The sequence below is a fragment of the Vulpes vulpes genome, chromosome 15 (assembly GCF_048418805.1).
Source record: "Vulpes vulpes isolate BD-2025 chromosome 15, VulVul3, whole genome shotgun sequence".
Classification (NCBI taxonomy): domain Eukaryota; kingdom Metazoa; phylum Chordata; class Mammalia; order Carnivora; family Canidae; genus Vulpes; species Vulpes vulpes.
In genome coordinates, this window is record NC_132794.1 from 84,748,829 (window position 1) to 84,768,710 (window position 19,882).

A 19,882-nucleotide genomic window follows, 5' to 3' on the forward strand; every position below is an offset into this window, starting at 1 on the left:
ATCACCATTAAGTTATAGCTCTTTAAATAATTAAATGATGAAAATCCCTGGTTGACAATGGAGTCAGGCACCACTGTTGATAAATTGAAAATCAGTGGGGGACAAGAAGGATTATAAAATGTCTGTCTGAGACAAATATTACAATAATATATTCTGTATGAAAGACATTGAAAATGTCAGCGACTTGGAACTGAAGCAAGAGTGACTGGTAATTTTTCAACAAATATAAAATATCTGTCCACTGTGTATAAGGCATTCTACTAGGGAAAACAGAGTTCATATTAAAATGAATAATTATCTAAGCTATTTGATCAAGATCAGTTTGCTGAGCAAAAAAATAAGTCCAAAGTTTTTAAAAACTTACCTATTTCTTAAAAAAAAAAAAAAAGAAATGCTTATTTACAAAGGAAAAAGTTAATTTTTCCTTAGGGAAGAGGATTTATTTTCTTTTCCTAGGAAGCATTTCTGTTTCCTCTCGTTAGAAAACCTTTACTAGCTAGTTTGGTTAAAAGAAAGGAAAGGAGAGGAGAGGAGAGGAGAGGAGAGAGGAAAGGGGAGAGGAAAGGAGAGAGGAAGGAAAGGAGAGAGGAAAGGAAAGGAGAAGGAAAGGGGAAAGGAAAAAGGAAAGGGGAAAGGAAAGGAAATGAAAGGAAAAAAAGGAAAGGAAAAGGGAGGGGAGGGGAGGGGAGAAAAAAAGAAAAGAAAGCCCTTTATTATATATCTTTCTCAAAATACAGCTATCATTTAAAAATGGTATTTTTTATTTTTTAAATATTTATCAAAATAATACCTTTTTTTTTTTTTACAAATTTCTAAGCTCAAAATAATTGCTATTCCATTCTATAAATAGTTTGAAACTGATTTTTTTGTAAGTTCTATAAAGTTTGTCTTAATAAGATCATTACAGTATGACATTACATATGTAAACATCTTACATAAATATTGCTTGAGGTATTTTGTATTATTACATCATTAATGTGTTTTCAAAATAATTAGGTGGCTGAATACTTTATTGGCATTTGGTTGTATCTTCTCAGGTGTTTTGTTCAAAAGTGGAAATTACTGTTTGGCTAGTCAGCTCTAGGTATCTAGATCTTCTGTGTTGTCTTCCCTCTCCATAAAAGGCTAGTCTAGCTGTGCTCAACAAAATCTTTGCCTCTCTATCCTTCCATAGATAGTTTGTACCTTTAGTTAACTTATTTGGGTGGAGTTATTAAAGGCTGCTTTTAAAATGCTGATTTTTTTTGAAGCACTATTCTCTTGGAAGAGACCAAGAAAAGAAAGGTCCTAAGGATGAGCCATAACTCAGGAAATCTAGGTTTAAGTACAAGAAGGGTAAACCTTATTAGCCTGATGGGAGCCAAGGTTTAGGCACTATAGATACGGGAAGGGAGAGACCAGGATTCAAAGAAAACCACACAAGATAATTCAGCTTCCTTTAAGATTATGCCTACGATTCACTCTGCTCCTTAACACTTATCATGTTATTATTTAATCATTACTCACTTAATATAGTATCATGCATTCGGTACTAACTGAAGAAATGTAAACCAATATTATATTTTCCATGTTTATTCCACCATCTTTCTGGTGCAAAAGAACTCTACACCCTATCATGAATTTAGTGACTGATTCATAAATCACTTAAAAATGAAACTTAGCTTTTTTTATTGAATATTTTTAGAGAATTAAATTTGCATTTTATTTTAAATAGTATTTTTGGGGATCCCTGGGTGGCTCAGCAGTTTAGCGCCTGCCTTTGGCCCAGGGCGCGATCCTGGAGTCCAGGGATCAAGTCCCACGTTGGGCTCCCGGCATGGAGCCTGCTTCTCCCTCCTCCTGTGTCTCTGCCTCTCTCTCTCTCACCCTCTCTCTCTCTCTCTCTCTCTCTCTCTATCATAAATAAATAAATAAATCTTAAAAAATAAATAAAATAAATAGTATTTTTTTTAATCTGGATTTTTTTTTCTTTCCTTTTTTTTTTTTTTTTTAATTTAAGGTTTTATTTTTCAATAGTCTCTATACCCAGTGTGGGGCTCCCACAACCTGGAGATAAAGAGTTGCATGCTCTACCAACTGAGCCAGCCTGGCACCCTGAAAGCAGTTTTTTAAAATACAAAGTTTATTTTCAGTATTGATGCAGTATGTATGCTTTCTATATTTTGGAGCAGGGAAAGGAGAAGAGGAATTTGGCTAGGTAGGAGGAAGGCTAAAATGCATCATAAATTTGTGAAGAGAAGGGTCTGAATACCACAGGAATCAACTGGGATATGGTGAAGATAGGTAGATAATTCAAATGTAGAGTCTAAAAGCTAAAAGATCATTGAGTTTCACCACTTACATGATAATAAACATATACATACTCCTCTGCCTTGAAATCCTCTCTAAATAACCGTGCCAAGTAGTTGTCCAGCTAGTACTTGAACATCCAATTTGGGGATTAACTACTCTTCAGAAAATATGTTTCCATATAATGTATCACTCTATCAATTTCTTCCAATGAGGTGAAATCACTTTCTCTAAACTTCTCTTTATTTAGCTTGTTCTACCTTAGCTATAGTCACCACTGCCTTTGTGCAAATTAGAAATGGTGTCCCTACTAAAAGGAAAAAGCCATTTAGAGTTGTCTGTTTTATATGAATTAGAAAAAGTTCATCTTTTTTTCAGGTGGACTCAACCCCCTCACATGGTTTATCAAGTGAAATGTAGTCTAGATGTCAGCCCTTCTCTTGCGACCCTCTCTTCTCCTCAGCTAGAGACCCATATGTAGTAAGATGTCTGATGCAGTCTGTATGTGGCAGTTCTGCTTAGGGTCATACAGAGGAAAACAAATTTTCATCCACAAGCAATTATGGATGAAAACCAAATATATGAAAACTGCTCTTATATCCTTCCAAATCATCTAAAGGCCAGACATCAACAATTCCTCTTACTGTTCTCATGTGATGTGATTTTAGATCCATAGTTCTCCTTTGAATAAACTGGTTTGACTACCTTGTGTTTAATATCTAATATCCAAAGTTGACTACAGAGATACTCAGGTATGGGGGAACCAGTATAATCTGCAGTTGAACTATCAAATACATTGTTCCATAGCCTATACTTTATTACCAAAGCCCAAACTATTATTACCTTTTTTGGTTACTAGAGTATATTCTCAAATCTTTGAAGCTGTAGTCTTCTAAAACCTGTGTATCTTTGTCTGTCTCTTGTGTGTGCATGTGATTGTAATTGTTAAGCTCTGTTTATCCTATCCTATATTTGTATAGTTGGTTTTTGTTTTGGGATTTTAAAGTTATCCATAGTAAATTTTTAAAAAAGATTTTATTTATTTATTCATGAAAGACACAGAGAGAGGGGGAGGGGGACAGACATAGACAGAGGGAGGAGCAGGCTCCATGCAGGGAGCCTGATGCGGAACTCGATCCCAGGACTCCAGGATCATGCCCTGAGTGGAAGGCAGATACTTAACTGCTGAGCCACCCAGGCATCTATCCTGTAAATTTAAGATTTGTTTCACAACTAATCTATTGAGGTCTTTTTATATCAAAATTTAATATCAACTGCAGATTTGTAATCATGCTTTTTACATATTTAACAGGGTTACTAGCAAAACATTGAACAAAACCTTATATCTATATCATGAGATAGAGTAAATCAGTGGTTCTCAAAACTTGATCCTCAGATGAGGACCTGGGAACTTGTTAGAAATGTGAATTCTTGGGTCTCATCTGCTGAATTAGGAGCTCTGGGCACCAGACACCCAAGGTGATTTTGATGCACAGTAAAGTTTGAGTACCACATTATATGGACTTTCCCTTTGTATTGACTTAGATCCATTATTCAGTATTTTATGGGTAAAGTTTGAGTACCACATTATACAGACTTTCCCTTTGTATTGACTTAGATCCATTATTCAGAATTTTATGCGTATCTTAAGAGTTTTTTTTCAGCCAGTTACTAATTCCCTAATTGAATCTAGTTCATGGTTTTGTTCAAAGTAATAAGCAAGTTTGTCAGATGCCTTGCTGGCATATGGGCATAATAACGGCCATTAGATTTTTCTTATCAACCAGTCTACCCTTTAAAAGAAGAAAATTATTACTCTGATTCTTTATAAACTCATATTGTTTCATAATAATTACTTTCTCTTCAAGAGGCCCAGAAATCATTACTTAAAAGACTGTGACTCATTCTTGAGATTAACATAAAATCTTACTAGTCTGTGTTATACTCAGAAGAGATCCAGAGTCCAAGGAAATCAGGTACCAGGGGTTAGGAATTAGAGACCATGAACCACCACAGATCCTGGGCAAGTTAAGAAAGGCTTAAGTCAACGAATTTAAGCAATAGGAGATGAACATGAAATACTAACATCAAGAATGACCTTTTTTTTTTTTTTTTTTTTTAAAGAATGACCTTTATTATGAGGTGGCTCAGTCAGTTAAGAGTCTACCTTCAGGGATCCCTGGGTGGCGCAGCGGTTTGGCGCCTGCCTTTGGCCCAGGGCGCGATCCTGGAGACCCGGGATCTAATCCCACGTCGGGCTCCCGGTGCATGGAGCCTGCTTCTCCCTCCGCCTGTGTCTCTGCCTCTCTCTCTCTCTCTGTGACTATCATAAATAAATTAAAAAAAAAAAAAAGTCTGCCTTCAGCTCAGGTCATGATCTCAGGGTCCTGGGATCGTGCCCCATGTCAGGCTCCCTGCTTGGCAGGGAGTCTGCTTCTCCCTCTCGCTCTGCTCCTCCCCCTACATGTGCTCTCTCTCTCTCATAAATATATTAAAAACTTTTTAAAAAATGGCCTTTACTCTAAGTTAGATTTTCCTTTAATTGGGTTTGATCAGAAAGCAGAATGTTTATTTTTCCATCATCATTGCTTTGTGAAAACATTATACATATATTTTTTTAGGCCTTAGAATGTCAGTCTACAGGTAGAAATGGAAAGGACATCTCACTGAAGTTGGGAAGATGGGTAGATGGAAATAATTTTGTTTCTGACCTTCAACCATGTACTTTTAGTTTTTTTATTTTTCTGATGGCAAAAGAATTAGCACTGATCCATCTATGTGCTCACTTGTTTTTTTAAACAATTTTTGCTGGTATTCCTTATGACACACATACTTGTAAGTTAAACTGGCTTAAGCTAAAATTTCAGTCTGCAACTGAATTTTTCCCATGTAAGGTCAAATGATTCACAGGAAGATTCATTTATTTAAATGTTTAATGAGAACCTATTATTTGGTATATACAAGGAAATCCAGGTTGAAACAAGCTTCAAAGATCTCATAGTCTGGTTGGTTTGGAAGAGGCAGACATGTAAATAACTATACTAGAACATAACAGTTCTTTTTTTAAATAACAACTCTTTATATAAGTATATATTACTTGTAGTAGAGAGGGAACAACTCTTTATTCCATGGGGTTGAGAAGATTGACTGTAATTGAAGTGAAATTTGAACTGGGCCTTAAAGGATGGATAAGATTTCATCAAAAGCAGGGAAGGGCATTCTGAGGTAGAGGGAATGACCTAGACAAAAGCACTATGATGAGAGAATGCTTGGGGATTTTTCCCATTTCCCCAGTTTTCTGTGGCTCAACTACAAGATGCATGATGAAAGCATTACAAGATATGACTGGAAAAAGTTAGACTCCTAATGCTTGAACTTTATTTAATGAGCAATAGCCAGTTTAACTTTTTTAAAAATATTTTATTTATTTACTCACAAGAGACACACACAGAGAGAGAGAGAGAGAGAGAGAGAGAGAGAGGCAGAGACACAGGCAGAGGGAGAAGCAGGCTCCATGCAGGGAACCCAACATGGGACTCCATCCCGGGTCTCGGATCATGCCCTCCCTGGTCTGAAGGTGGCACTAAACCGCTGAGCCACCCGGGCTGCCCACCGCTTTAACTTTTTAATCAGGACTATGATATGATGAAATCTGTCATAGAAAGTTAACTCTGTGTCAGGTGGAAATTGAACTGAAATAAGATACTGCAAGTAGGCAAACCTGATAAAGATTATAGAACTTTTTTGTGAAGGATAAAAAGAGCTTGACTTTGGGCAGTGGTAATGAAGAGAAGAGGTTGGATTGCAGACATTTTGGATGAGAAAATACGTAAAATTATTGAGTAAGTAAAGGTACAATTTGATACGATTAAGATGGTTAGAATCACACAGATGAGACCTAGAGAATGCATCTCATGATTCAGGGACTGGGGGCAGGTGTGAAAAGGGAGAGAAGAGGGAGAGAGAGAGGAAGGAAAGGGAAGGGGGACAGAGAGAGAAGAAAAATATTTAACTTCCAGGATAGATAATAATATTCAACATATATAATTGTAGGCACCTCATAGAATGCTATGTTTATAGCATACTTGTTGAAAAATGAACAAATTAATCAGGAAGTCTCTATAATTTACAATTGTCTCTTTTAGAGTTCTGCCTTCGTTGTCAAAAAGTTAAGGCCAACTCAGGACTGTTTAAGATTTTGATGCAGATCTAATAGATCATTTATAAAAATTCTTCTCATATTTGATAACTGTGTTTAAATAACCCCTTAAATCATACCTGTTTTAAAGAGTTAAAGTTTCTTTAATATATTCTTAGGGGATTGTTTTTTTACTACCCTTTGGTCATTTTTCTTTGGATCGTTTTCTTTTTTAACCCATAGTAGATCAAACTTGATAGAAGGTCTGAGTTCATGAATGGGGATCCCTGGGTGGCTCAGCGGTTTAGCACCTGCCTTCGGCGCGGGGCCTGATCCTGGAGACCCGGGATCGAGTCCTGCATCGGGCTCCTTGCATGGAGCCTGCTTCTCCCTCTGCCTGTGTCTCTGCTTCTCTTTCTCTGTATCTCTCATGAATAGATGGATAAAATCTTAAAAAAAAAAAAAAAAGAATGTCTGAGTTCAGGAATGTAGAATCATATGAACTTATGTAGAACTTTTTTTTTAAGATTTTATTTTATTTTTAAAGTAATCTCTACACCCAGTGTGGGCTTGAATTCAATCGTGAGATCAAGAGACACACATTCCACTGACTGAACCAGCCAGGTGCCCCTTTATGTAAACTTTTTAAAAAATTTCTTTCAAATCAGTCTTAAGATGATCTGAACATATGTCAGGAAGCTGAAACGATGGTTCTAATCCTGACTGCCTGTATTTTGGGCAAGTGGCTTTGGACAAACCATTCAGCAATCGAGAAGCCTCTGTTTTTCCTGTAAATATGGGATATGGAATTGATAATTTCCAAGGTGCATGCTAGTTTACGATTGGGAGGCAGTAAAAATTTTAAGGCAAACAAAAGTGGGGCTTTGAATTCATACACTAATTAATTCCTTCTTATCTATTATGTGTTTGGTATTTAAGCAATATAGTGGTAAACAGAAAAGGTTGTCACTGTCTTGGGGTTTAAGCCCAGGGGAAGCAATCATTAGATAATTGCACTAGTAAATATGACTGTAAGTTGTTAAATTCTATAGAAGTATAGGGTACTTTGAGTAAGTATAAGAAATAGACCTAATTTAAGTAAAAAGCTGTATAGATTAAGAATACAAGGTAGAGTCTATGCATGAATAAAGCGGATACTTTTGATTAACTTGACCATATAATCAAAATGCTACTATAGCTACCTGATTAGAGAAGTCAGGAAGGCATCCATTTGGAATTGCAAATGTAACCACCTCTGAAAACTGCATGGAACCTTTGATCCTATAATAAATAGACTTTGTATAACTTCAAGAGAAATTGCTTCTTAGTTAGAAGAGCATTTGCCACACTTGGTGTGAAGCAGATGTTCTAAATCTTAATGTGTGATTTTGTTTTATGCTTATTAAACACATTGGGCCCCAATATTGCTTCCTTGTAAATGCAAATACATAGAGGAAAAGATCAGAATGTCCTCTTAGGTTTTTATAAAGGTGTCTCAGAAATCTTTTACATCACTAACAAAATACAGAATATTTCCAGAGCATTAGGCAATCAGAAAGAGTTGAAGTACCCAAAAATAGATCTAGAATCCTTTCCCATACATTCTGTATAAATATCCAGATGAGATTATCCACTCCTAAGAGTTTAACATCTTAAATCCATAGATATTAGAAAAGCTCCAAGTTGAAGAGTACTGGTCTCTGTTTCAGTGGTGAGTTATTGAGGAATAGGTGAATCTCTAGATATAAAGGCCTTGGTCTTGGGACACCTGGGTGGCTCAGCAGTTGAGCGTCTACCTTTGGCTCAGGGCGTGATCCTAGATTCCCACGTTGAGCTCCTTGCATGGAGCCTGCTTCTCCCTCTGCCTGTGTCTCTGCCTCTCTTTCTGTGTCTCTCATGAAAAAATAAATAAAATCTTAAAAAAAAATAAAGGCCTTGGTCTTTTTTTTTTTTTTTAAAGATTTTTATTTATTCATGAGAGACACAGAGAGAGGCAGAGACATAGGCAGAGGGAGAGGGAGAAACAGGCTCCCAATGGGGAGCCCAATGGGGAACTCCATCCCAGGACCCCAGGATCACGCGCCCTGAGCGGAAGGCAGATGCTCAACCACTGAACCACCCAGGTGTTTGGTCTTTTTCATTTTGATTAAAGCCTTAGCCCACTTACAAAAATGGATGAAGCCTCTTTATAGATACTGTGTGTGTGTGTGCACGTGTGTGTGTGTGTGTGTGTGTGTGTGTGTGTGGCTTTGACCTCAGGGCCTCTAATTCTAACCTTGAAAAAAGAACTGTATCTCCAAATAAAAGGATTCAGGGAGAATCACGTGGATATATACCATAGAACAATATTTTAACGTCTAATTTTATAGTATACTGCATGTCATTATATGGGACATTTGGTCCTAAAGGCTTACATCCCATTGCTCCCAATCACATGTAACAATATAAGTCTGAAAGTCAAAACTTCGGGGATCCCTGGGTGGCGCAGTGGTTTGGCGCCTGCCTTTGGCCCAGGGCACCATCCTGGAGACCCGGGATCGAATCCCACGTCGGGCTCCCGGTGCATGGAGCCTGCTTCTCCCTCTGCCTGTGTCTCTGCCTCTCTCTCTCTCTGTGTGACTATCATAAATAAAGAAAAAAAAATATTAAAAAAAAAATGAAAGTCAAAACTTCTAAGACCCTGGACTTCTAGGCAGGAGTTCTTCACCACCAGAAAAACCACTAGATGGTGCTCTTCATCATTCCTTCTAACGACACATCTGCAGCACAGGGAACACCTTCTTTGCCTAGCCAAAATTTGAGTTCTAATTAGCTACTTTAAATCTTCAGATCTAGCAAGAAATAGAATTATTAGGAATCTCTTTAATATGCAGACTACTATATTTATTTTCAGTCATTTATTCAGTTACAAAGTCATTCCATTTTATATACCTCTCCCTTGTTATCTACAGTCTTAAGACTAGCCTGGCCAGCCTCCCCATTTTCTCTCTCTCTCAATCATTTGTCAGTCTTTTGGTCTGTTTGCTCTTATGACCCTTTCTTCTGCTTCCACCCACCCCTGACAATCCTAAATATGCTTGTAGATGTTTTCCAAATAATCTACATTCTCTGCTTTTAGTAAAAATAACTGTGCCTAGGATAAGATTGTTCAAGGACTTATTCCCTCTGTATTTAATTTCAGAGAAGATTTTATATTTTCATGCCAGGATAAATACTTACAGCCTGACTTTTTTTTTTTTTTTTAAGATTTATTTATATGAGACAGAGAGAATCCTAAAGGGCAGAAGGGGAGAGAGTATCCTGAAGGAGACTCCCCCACGGAGTAGGGAGCCCAGCTCTGGTCTGAATCTCAGGAGCCTGAGATCATGACCTGAGCCAAAATCAAGTGTCAGATGCTCAACCAACTGAGTCACCCAAGTGCTCTCTTCCAGCCTGACTTCTTAGCAGTTTTTGTACCCCCATACCAAACCCTATACATCTATATGTAGATCCTGAGGGCAAAATTTTTTGTTATATATACAAATAACTCGTGGCTTTGGCTACAGATATTCTTTATTCTCTTAGAACTTTGGAGATGGCCAATTTGGAAGACATTTTTTGTCATTATATTTGTCATGTATTAGCATGTATTATTTTTCACTTTCAGTTTCTTCTAAATTAATTCAGACTTGTCTCCTTTCCAGTTAGGCTTATATAGTAGTTTTACTCTGTTGTTTTCAAAGACCTTCCCAGTAAGATCAGACATCTTCCCTTCTAGTCTTTCTTTTAGGGTATTTTTAAACTTTGGATCACTTATTATTATTAAGTTCCATATTCTAGCAGAAAATAAGAGGAAATGAGTAGATCATGAAGTGATTTTTGTTTTCAAAAAATGGTCAAGTTGGGCCATTAAGAGGAAAAAAACCCCAAAGATTTAGAGTAGCTTTATTAAAACAACAACAACAACAACAACAACAACAAAAAACCTCTAGCAGCACTTGGCTGGCTTAGTTGGTAGAGCATGCAGCTCTTGATCTCAGGGCTGTAAGTTTGAGCCCCATGGTGGGTTACTTACAAATAAAATATGTTTAAAAATAAACTTTAGAAAGCCTAGAAACTATTCTTTTTCCCTGGAAACTATTTTAAAATATTGTATAGGAAGACCAGGATCAATGTGTGTTTTTAAAAAATACACTTCCTGACATGGTTAAATGACAAAGAAATAGATATCGTAATAGGGAGTAGGCATTATTAAATAAAAATAATAAAAAGATGACCTAAGAGGGGTAACCTGGTGGCTCAGTTGGTTAAGTGTCTGCCTTTGGCTCAGGTCATGATCTCAGGGTCCCAGGATGGAGCCCCAATTCAGGCTCCCTGTTCAGCAGAGAGAGTGCTTCTCTCTCTCCCTCTGCCCCTCCTTCCACCACTCATGTTTTCTCTCTGTCTCCAATAAATAAATACAATCTTTTTTTTAAAGATAATCTAGAGAAAAAAACACAGAAACCCCAAATATGACAAATCATATAAAAAATAAGGACCTAGATGAGCCAAGAGGGAATCTGGAGACAGTACTTAAAGGCATCCCCAAATTAGTATTCATTTCTTTAAAACTTCAAAGGTTGAACAATATCTCCAGAATTATTGAAACCATTAGACAATATTAATAGAAATGAATGATTTGTATTATTATTCGTTCATTCAACATTATTTGCTGAATATTTCCTATACACCAAACATGGATTATATAGAGGTAAAAGAAATGATCTCTACTTCTCACAAGCTTCTTGTTTAGTGGAAGAACTCACAATTTAGTTTTAATTGATGAAAACATTAGGAATATTCTCAGCCATCCTCAGTTATTTTGAAATAAATACAATATATATATATATACATAGTATGTTCTAGCTTTACAGTGCATTAAGCCATGTGTGGGTATTAAATTAACTAAAAATTCAGTTCACTGGAGATAGAGAACATTTCTGTTATTGCATATTCTGTTGGACAACTCTATTCATGATCTATTCAGCAAACTACATAATATATCAATAACCAGGACTGGATAGCATCTTTTTAGAATTTCTTTGTTCATTTGTTCAATTTTCCTTGCATTTATTTAAGAAACTTTTGTTGACTACTCTATATCTCAGGCATTTTGCTAGGTGATAGGGATGTAGAAGTGAGAATATATATTCTACCCTCAGGGAGTTCATGGTCAGGTGGGAAGACCCAGGCAGATAAACAATTATAAGATAGCAGAATGGGTGGTGTAGTTAGCCTGTGCACTGGAAATTGTAGTGAGAATACAGAGGAAGACTCACCCAGCCCGCAGGATAATGGAAGTCTTCCACGGAAGGTGATGATTGAATGGAAAGATAAGTAAGAGTTATCTGATGGAAAAGAAGAGGAGAAGGGCTGCTCCAGGTAGAAGGATCGCAGATACTGTGGAAAGAGATTGTGGTTTATGCAAGCAAGTACAGGTAGTTTGATACGGAAAGTGTTTAAGGTGCCTTTAGGGAAGTGGTAAGAGATGAGACTAGAGAGATTGGTAAAGACCAGATTATGAAGGACCTTATTTGTCTTGCTTTATTGGGAAGGTGATAGGAACCATTGAAAGATGTTAAACTATGATGTCGCACAAACTACATATACATCTTACATAAATCACATTAGGAGTAGTGGATGGAGAGGAAGCAGGGAGACCAGATAGGACTTTGTGTTATCATCCAAGCAAGAAGTGATAATAGTTTGAACTAAGGTAGAGACAGATTCAGGCTGAAGATGTTTCAGAAGATAGGAGCAACAGGATTGACTGAATTTTGGTTTTAAAGAAGTAAGGGAAAAAATATGAAGCTCTTGAACAAATTGAGTAGTATATAATTAGAAATGTCCTCTGTACCAGATGATTATCAGATTGCTAAATTGTCTCCTTTCCCTAAAAAAAAATTGAGAAAAAGCCCTAGGAACTATAAATGAGTGAATTGTACTTCCATATTGGTTAGGTTCTTGTGAGAGATAAGATAAAAGGTAAGAGACTAAATACATAATCAGATTCTAGGTTAACTGCGTGAATGCTAGGAGATCTGAATTAACTATATGATCCTGGACAAGTTATTTCAGTTTTAATTCTTCTAATCTTTATAGATTGAATCTTTATAGATTGAATCTTTATAGATGAAGGACTAAGTGACTTTTAAGCCAAGTTTTCAGGGGACTGGTGGAGGTATTTCAAAGAGTGTCTCTTCTAGACACAAGATTTTATGACCCATCATCTCCATGTCCTATTTATTAAAATAAGTTATTGTGATGATCAAAGTAGGTGGTGTGTGAGAAACTGCTTTGTAAACTATAAAGTGCCATATAAATTTATGAAACTCATAATTTTGACACTAAGCTCCATGGTTTAATCCCAAGTAATGGAGCTTAAACTATAGTACATTAAACAGGAACTGAGAGAAAAGAAAATGAAAGATGATTTTCAGTGCAGAAAAAATTCTGGGAGATAAAGTAAATAATGATTGCAAGTGTAATCGAAATTGAGCTTCATTTTATGCCTGATGTATAAAGTAAGTGTTTTAAGTGTCCCTGTGTTAGAGGAAGTATTTATTTTCTGTGTATAGATGTGTATATGTGGAGATGATGCAAGCTGAGCCGGCATTTATAACCTTGGTTGGAGACCACTAGGGATTCATGGTTAACTGTTACTTGGAAACAGTGGCCTGAGACTGGGGTCAAGAAAGCCAACAATATGCCGGGCGGTCTACCTTCACTTACAACAGGTTATTAGAATTTTGCTTATTATGTTTCAATTAAGACCTGATGGTACTAGAGAAAGACAACTCAGTTATTTGGGATTGGGACATGGTTGGGGGTGATGGGATCACCACAATATGAAAGGATGCCACTTTTTATCATATGAAAAGACAATCATGTGAGTGAATTATACTAAATAATGAAAAGTTATGCTCAGTAAATCTTAGTTTTCTAGAAAAGGGGGCCTGAGAAAAGTAAGCGTAGTCACCTAGTGGCCATAACTATGTATGCAGTATATAGCAGAAAACCAAGTAAAGGAAAAAAGTGGTATACCTCCGAGTAACAAAAAGGTTATTCCTACTTGAAAAGAGCATATACTCAAAAGCATATATAAAACACATTCACCTTATTTGTGGGAGAGGCTCTTGGTCATTCTGTATTTGCTTTTTAGACACAATTCTAGTGGTCAGTTAGCTGGCTGGCCAGCTCAAGACTATTAAAGGCAGCATATTAATAAGATGAAGAGAGAGCAGGGAGTAAGAATTTATATTAAAACTGCAAGAGAGGGATACCTGGGTGGCTGAGCGGTTGAGCATCTGCCTTTGGCTTGGGTTGTGATCCTGGGGTCCTGGAATCGAGTACTGCATCAGGTTCCTTGCAGGGAGCCTATTTCTCTCTGCCTGTGTCTCTACCTCTCTGTGTGTCTCATGAATAAATAAATAAAATCTTAAAAAAAAAAAACTGCAAGAGAGAAGGCAGAAAAATTATGGGCTAGACACAAGAACTCAAACAACACAGCTTTCTGAACTAATTAATGTAAAAAAAAAAGGGGACCTTAATAATATGGCAGCTTTCAGAACTTATTATATTGTATAGAATAAAAACATTCTTAACAGTAATCCAGAGAATTAAGAAACATTTAAATAATATTTAGAAAGAAATAATATTTAGAATGCTCAAAGTTAAAGAAACAAAGGAAGTATTATGTTACAGTTTAAAATTCTATCAAAAATGCTTAAGATTTGAAAAATTAACATTATCTTGGGACACCTGGGTGGCTCAGTGGTTGAACATCTGCCTTTGGCTCAGGGCATGATCGTGGGGTCTTGGGATCGGGTCCCGCATCAGGCTCCCTGCATGGAGCCTGCTTCTCCCTCTACCTATGTCTCTGCCTGTGTCTTTCATGAATAAATAAATAAAATCTTTTTAAATAAATAAATAAATAAAATTAACATTATCCTAAAACAACAGCAACAACAAAAACTTTTGACATCTTTATTCCCTAAAAATGCCAGATAAATTAAGCTGTGCTAGACTTTCATGTATTTAAATATATGATTGAGTCTTTCTAGACTGTATTTCACATAAAATGCACTAAACTTAAGAATTATTTTTGTTGGGGCTCCTAGGTGGCTCAGTTGGCTAAATGTCTGCCTTCGGCTCAGGTCATGATCCCAGGATCCTGGGATTGAGCCCCATGGTATGCTCCCTGCTCATTGGGGAGTCTGCCTCTCTCTTTGCTGCTCCCTCTGCTTGTGCTCTCTTGCTCTATCAAACAAATATATAAAATCTTTTTTAAAATTTAAAAAATAGGGCCACCTGGGTGGCTCAGTCGGTTAAGTGTCTGCCTTCAGCTCAGGTCATGATCCCAGGGTTCTGGGATTGAGCCCTGTTGGGGCTCAGCAGAAAGCCTGCTTCTCCCTCTTCCTCTACCACTCCCCCTTCTTGTATGCTCTCTCTAATGAATGAATAAAATCTTAAATAAGTACCCTATATATATATTTCTTGAAATAACAAAAATATTTTTTTAAGATTTTATTTGTTTATCTATTTATTCATGAGACACACAGAGAGAGGCAGAGACATAAGCAGAGGGAGAAGCAGGCTCCCTCTGGGGAGCCTCATGCGGGACTCGATCCCGGGACCCTGGGACCACACCCTGAACCAAAGGCAAACGCTCAACCACTGAGCCACTCAGGTGCCCTAATTCTTTTTTTTTTTTTTTTTTTAAGATTTATTTATTTATTTGAGAGAGAGAGAGGCAGAGCGAGCACACAGCGCGAGAAGGAGAAGCAGACTCACTGCTGAGCAGCTCAATCCCCCTGAAAGCAGACGCTTAACTGACTGATCCACTGAGGAGCCCCTATGTGGCAAATTGAAATGGTTTCTAAAATACTCACTTAGATAAATTCTTAAGTGGAAAATATGTAATGTTTTGTAGAAAAACTCAGATATTAATGGGGAGGGAGAATGCTTGCAGACATTCTGACTTTTATCAGAGAAGCTTGCATGTAAAATGATAGGTCTTTTTTGTGAGTCAAAGGTCTTTTTGTCTTCAAAATAACTAATAGTGGAATTATCTTCAACTTAACTAAACAAGCTAGGTACTATTATTAAAATATTTTATGTACAAAAAATTATTGAAAAAATCTTTTGAGGGGCACCTGGGTGGTATGGTCTGTTAAGTGTCTGACTCTTGCTTTCAGCTCAGGTAGTGATCTCTGGGCTGTGAGATCCATCTGGCGCTGGACTCTGCAGTCAGCATGGAGTCTGCTTAGAATTTCTCTCTCCCTCTTCCTCTGCCCTTTCCCCTCTCTCTAAAATAAATAATCTTTTAAAAAAAGAAAAAAGGAAAAAATCTTTTGATATATTTTTCAATCTTAAAATATTTTTAGTTTTTCAAAAGGCAGGATTCCTTTGTGGAAAAAAATTATTAGAAGTTTGACATGAACAGACATTCTTGCATCATCCTCATTCTGCTACTTAAAACCTTTGTCTGCATGTAACACTGACTTTTTATGTGTCTGCCCATTATAGCTTTTAGCTAGAGGTAGGATTTTCATAAGCATGTTCTGTAACAAAGGAGAAGTTTTGAAATATGTTGACAGCCATGGAATTGGTATAGTTTCAAAATGTTTCTATAATCATTCACCTAAGGCTAAATAGAGTCAGAAAACTTTTCTTGATTGAAGTATATTACTACTCTTGAACTTTTTGTGGAATAACCATTCTAAATTTATTGTAATTAAGGATTACAGTGATTAAATGGTAGATTAGAAGTTTAAAATTATTAAAATACTTGTGGTAATGGGTGTGGAGAACATTCTCAGTAGTGGAAATTGAAGCTCATAAATAGTCTTCATTTGAAATGGTTACATGTAAATATAATACATTTGTAATGAGTAGAAATTAATTTAGTGGTTAAATCCTTGTATATTTTGCAGTCTTGTTTTTATTCTTGTGTTTTTTTTTTTCTTACAGTGTTTGCCAGCTCTGAGCCTGTGCCAGGATTCCAGGGGGATACCCTACAGCTAGCATTCATTGACCTCAGACAAGTAAGATGTAATAATGTAGTTCTCATTTTTTGCCTTCTACTGTTGCCTTTTTTTTTTTTTAAATCCTATAGGAATGCTTGTTTGTCTTGAAACAATCTTTCGAAAGTGCTTCTTTGGTAACCATATGTTTGGCCTTTCTCTCTGAACTTGTATCTCTATTTGGTGTCTCAAACTCATGCAGCACTCTCATCAGTAAATATTTAACTTATTCATTACCTGCTAACTATGTGACTAACTTTTTACTTTGGTTTAATGACACTTAAAGTTTGAGTTATTTCTTAATGATTTCATGGTCCTATATAAAAATTTGTTGGTATAATTAATGTCAGGACCCAAGTTAAAAGTAAATTATTACAACCTAGAAAGGAGCCCCTTGCTTAAAATTGTGGTAAAGAATGCTTTTTTAATAAATTTTCTGGGGGTGCCTGGGTGGCTTAGTCGATTGGGTACCTGCCTTCAGCTCGGATCATCCTGGGGTCCTGGGATGGAGCCCCACATCAGGCTCCATGCTCAGCTGGAAACCTGCTTCTCCCTCTCCTTCTTCCTGCTGCTCCCCTCGTTTGTATGTGTGTGTTCTCTCTCTGTGTCAAATAAATAAATAAAATCTTAAAAAATAAAATAAATTTTCTGTATGCTTCCATAAAAAAGGACTAAACTACTTTTTTTTTTTAAGATTTTATTTATTTATTCATGAGAGACACACACACACACACACACACACACACAGAGAGAGGTGCAGAGACACAGGCAGGGGGAAAAGCAGGCTCCATGCAGGGAGCCTGACATGGGACTCGATCCTAAGTCTCCAGGATCAGGCCCTGGGCTAAAGGTGGTGCTTAAACCGCTGAGCCACCTGGGCTGCCCGGACCAAACTACGTTTAAAAAGGTAATTATACATTTATATAATTCTTTTCTGGTCATGTAAGTCTAAGTAGAGTAGCAAATAACGATAATTTTTTAATCTCCTAATCAATTTACTACTCTTTGACATCACTACTGTATTGTCATTTTATTTACTTTGTACCCTTTTTCTATCTCCCCCATATTTTTTTTCCTTCTTATTCATTTCTTCTTTCCCCCTCCTTCTTTTTCTTTCTTAACCTGGAATTAAGAAATTTAATAGAGTTGGGAGGCACAAGAATATGGAGGAGGGGTAGGTCCAAGGTAGAGGACTCAGGGGTACAGAACTAACAACAGGATGGCTGCTGCCCTTGGCAAGAACCAAATGGAGATGGAATTAGAACAAAGCCAATGTGAGAGCATTGGCTAGAGAGAACAAAGAGCCAATGTGACGCTTGATCTCCAGGTTGTGAGTTCGAGTTTCACATTGGGTATAGAGACTACCTAAAAATAAAATCTTAAGAAAAAAACAAAGCCACTGTAATATTAGTCTATTAATGGTCCCATCCCCTTTGGGGATGGAGATGATGAAGATGGGGCTCTACTGTTGATGTAAATAGACTACACGGTGATATTTAGAGCAGGACCAATTTGAGTAATTAAGGAGTTCTGATTTCAGTAAATGTTTGAGAATATAGCTGTTTTTGCTTTAATTCCAAACCAGTTTTCTATACATATGTATGAACTACTAATTACTGATTATTTGGAAGGGAGTAATGTAGTTGAAACAGACACCAAAGTAATGTAAGAGCGTTTTGTTCTTGTGGAGCTTAAAACTCTTTTAGAGAAACAAAACCCCTATGAACTGGGTAGAAGTACTTATGGACAGAGAGTCTTGTGGATATAAATGGTATATATACCTTCAAGTCAAGTTTAGAAGGAAACTGAAAAAATTACTCCTGTCTCCTGTTTTTTACCTGTAAAACACTGAACATATAAAACATATTAATATTTATTTCTGTTTACCCTTAACTAAATTGGAGAAGATAGTAGAAAATCAAGAACGTGAACTCTGAACTTTTATTTCAGCTTACCAGAAGATGTTCTTTCTATTGAAGGAAGATCTATTTGCTTTAGAAGGAGTTCTCTCTGTTGTGGTCTTATTGCCCTAAACAAGATGATCTTATTGCCCTAAGCAAGATGATCTAATACAGATCTAATACAGAAAATGGAGTCCTTTAGCAGACTGGAAACAGGCTTGGTTGTATGTTCATCTTTCAATTAGGTTATAGCCACTTATACGTTTCCCTGTTACAGAGACATGAATATGTTCTCCAAGCCAAGTATCTAATTTGAGGATATCTCCCATTATATACAAATAATCCGTTCTTAGAAAATTTGAAATTTATTATGTGATATTTTCTCTTTTGTATGAATTTGTATGGTATTAACAATCACGCTGTAAGATTGTGAATAGGACCACATTTGAAACTGTGGGGAAAGATTCTGTTCTTTGATTTGTTCAAATAGGTGGTTAGTTCAATGCAGATTAAAACTCTGATTCTAGGTACTCTCTTCCTTCAAAGACAATCATCATTTGACACCAAAGAAGGCCTCTTAACAAGCATATGTAAAGCATTCCCTCACTAGGGAATTGTTACTAAGACACACTTACCAATATTAATAAACATCTCAAGTCTTTTTTGTTGAATTTACTTTTCATGTATGTGTACTTACAGGTTTTAAATCCTGGTTGGCTTTTCCACATCAATGTAATTTTTTAAGAAACTTTAAAGTGAATACAAAAAAATCTTTTAGAAACCTTTACAATTCTGAAATCTATTACGACACATGTAGAGCTATTAAAGATTTGTGTAGAAATACCTACTTAATGTAAAACACAGTTTTAAAGTATGGTATTTAGTATTCAGTGCGTGTGGATAAATTTTAATAAGTTAATTTTTAACGTATTAATTCTAGTTTTTAAAGAGGCTTAAAAGTTTTTCCTAATTAGTGTTAAAATTTAATCATACTCTTTTTGTGCTTTTGCATTCTGAAACAAGAAGATGCAACTAATTTTTGTCATTAGCTGCTGGGCCACCGAGACGACACACTTGAATTTTATGATTTTAGAGGCTTGGGTTTAATAACTTGACAAAGATAATTATTTTTCACATACCTTTGTTTCTCAATTTATAAACAGTTAAGTGGTAAAATGCCAAGTATGGGGATTGACTAAAAATAAAATCAGTCTTTAAATTATCATATGAGGTGATAGAAGTTTTTTGTATCAGATATCAGTGTCACTTAAATAAAGATGCCTTAAAGTTTCAGTTGGTGTGTTAATGTTCCTGACTTCATAAAGGTATTTCATAGAATATTATTTTACTATTTTTATACGAAGTACTATATCACCAAAGAAGGGTGCTAACACTTTTATTTACGGTTTCTGCACTTTTTCTTCTTTTTTTTTCTAGTCTGTGATCCATTTCTGTCTTAATAAGGTGGCTGACAGTTCTTTTCAAGTATACTTAGAAAGGCAAAAGAGCCC

General features: G+C 36.3%; 1 protein-coding gene across 12 annotated transcripts in view; it reads left to right on the plus strand.

The window, feature by feature from the left end:
• Positions 1-19,882, plus strand: part of EXOC6 (exocyst complex component 6) — a 352,011-nt gene that overhangs the window by 295,839 nt on the left and 36,290 nt on the right. For all 12 annotated transcript variants that reach the window (XM_072739522.1, XM_072739519.1, XM_072739524.1 and 9 more), the window contains one exon: positions 16,418-16,491. In XM_072739522.1, the coding sequence (XP_072595623.1) occupies positions 16,418-16,491 (74 nt within the window). The remainder of the gene's footprint in view (positions 1-16,417; positions 16,492-19,882) is intronic.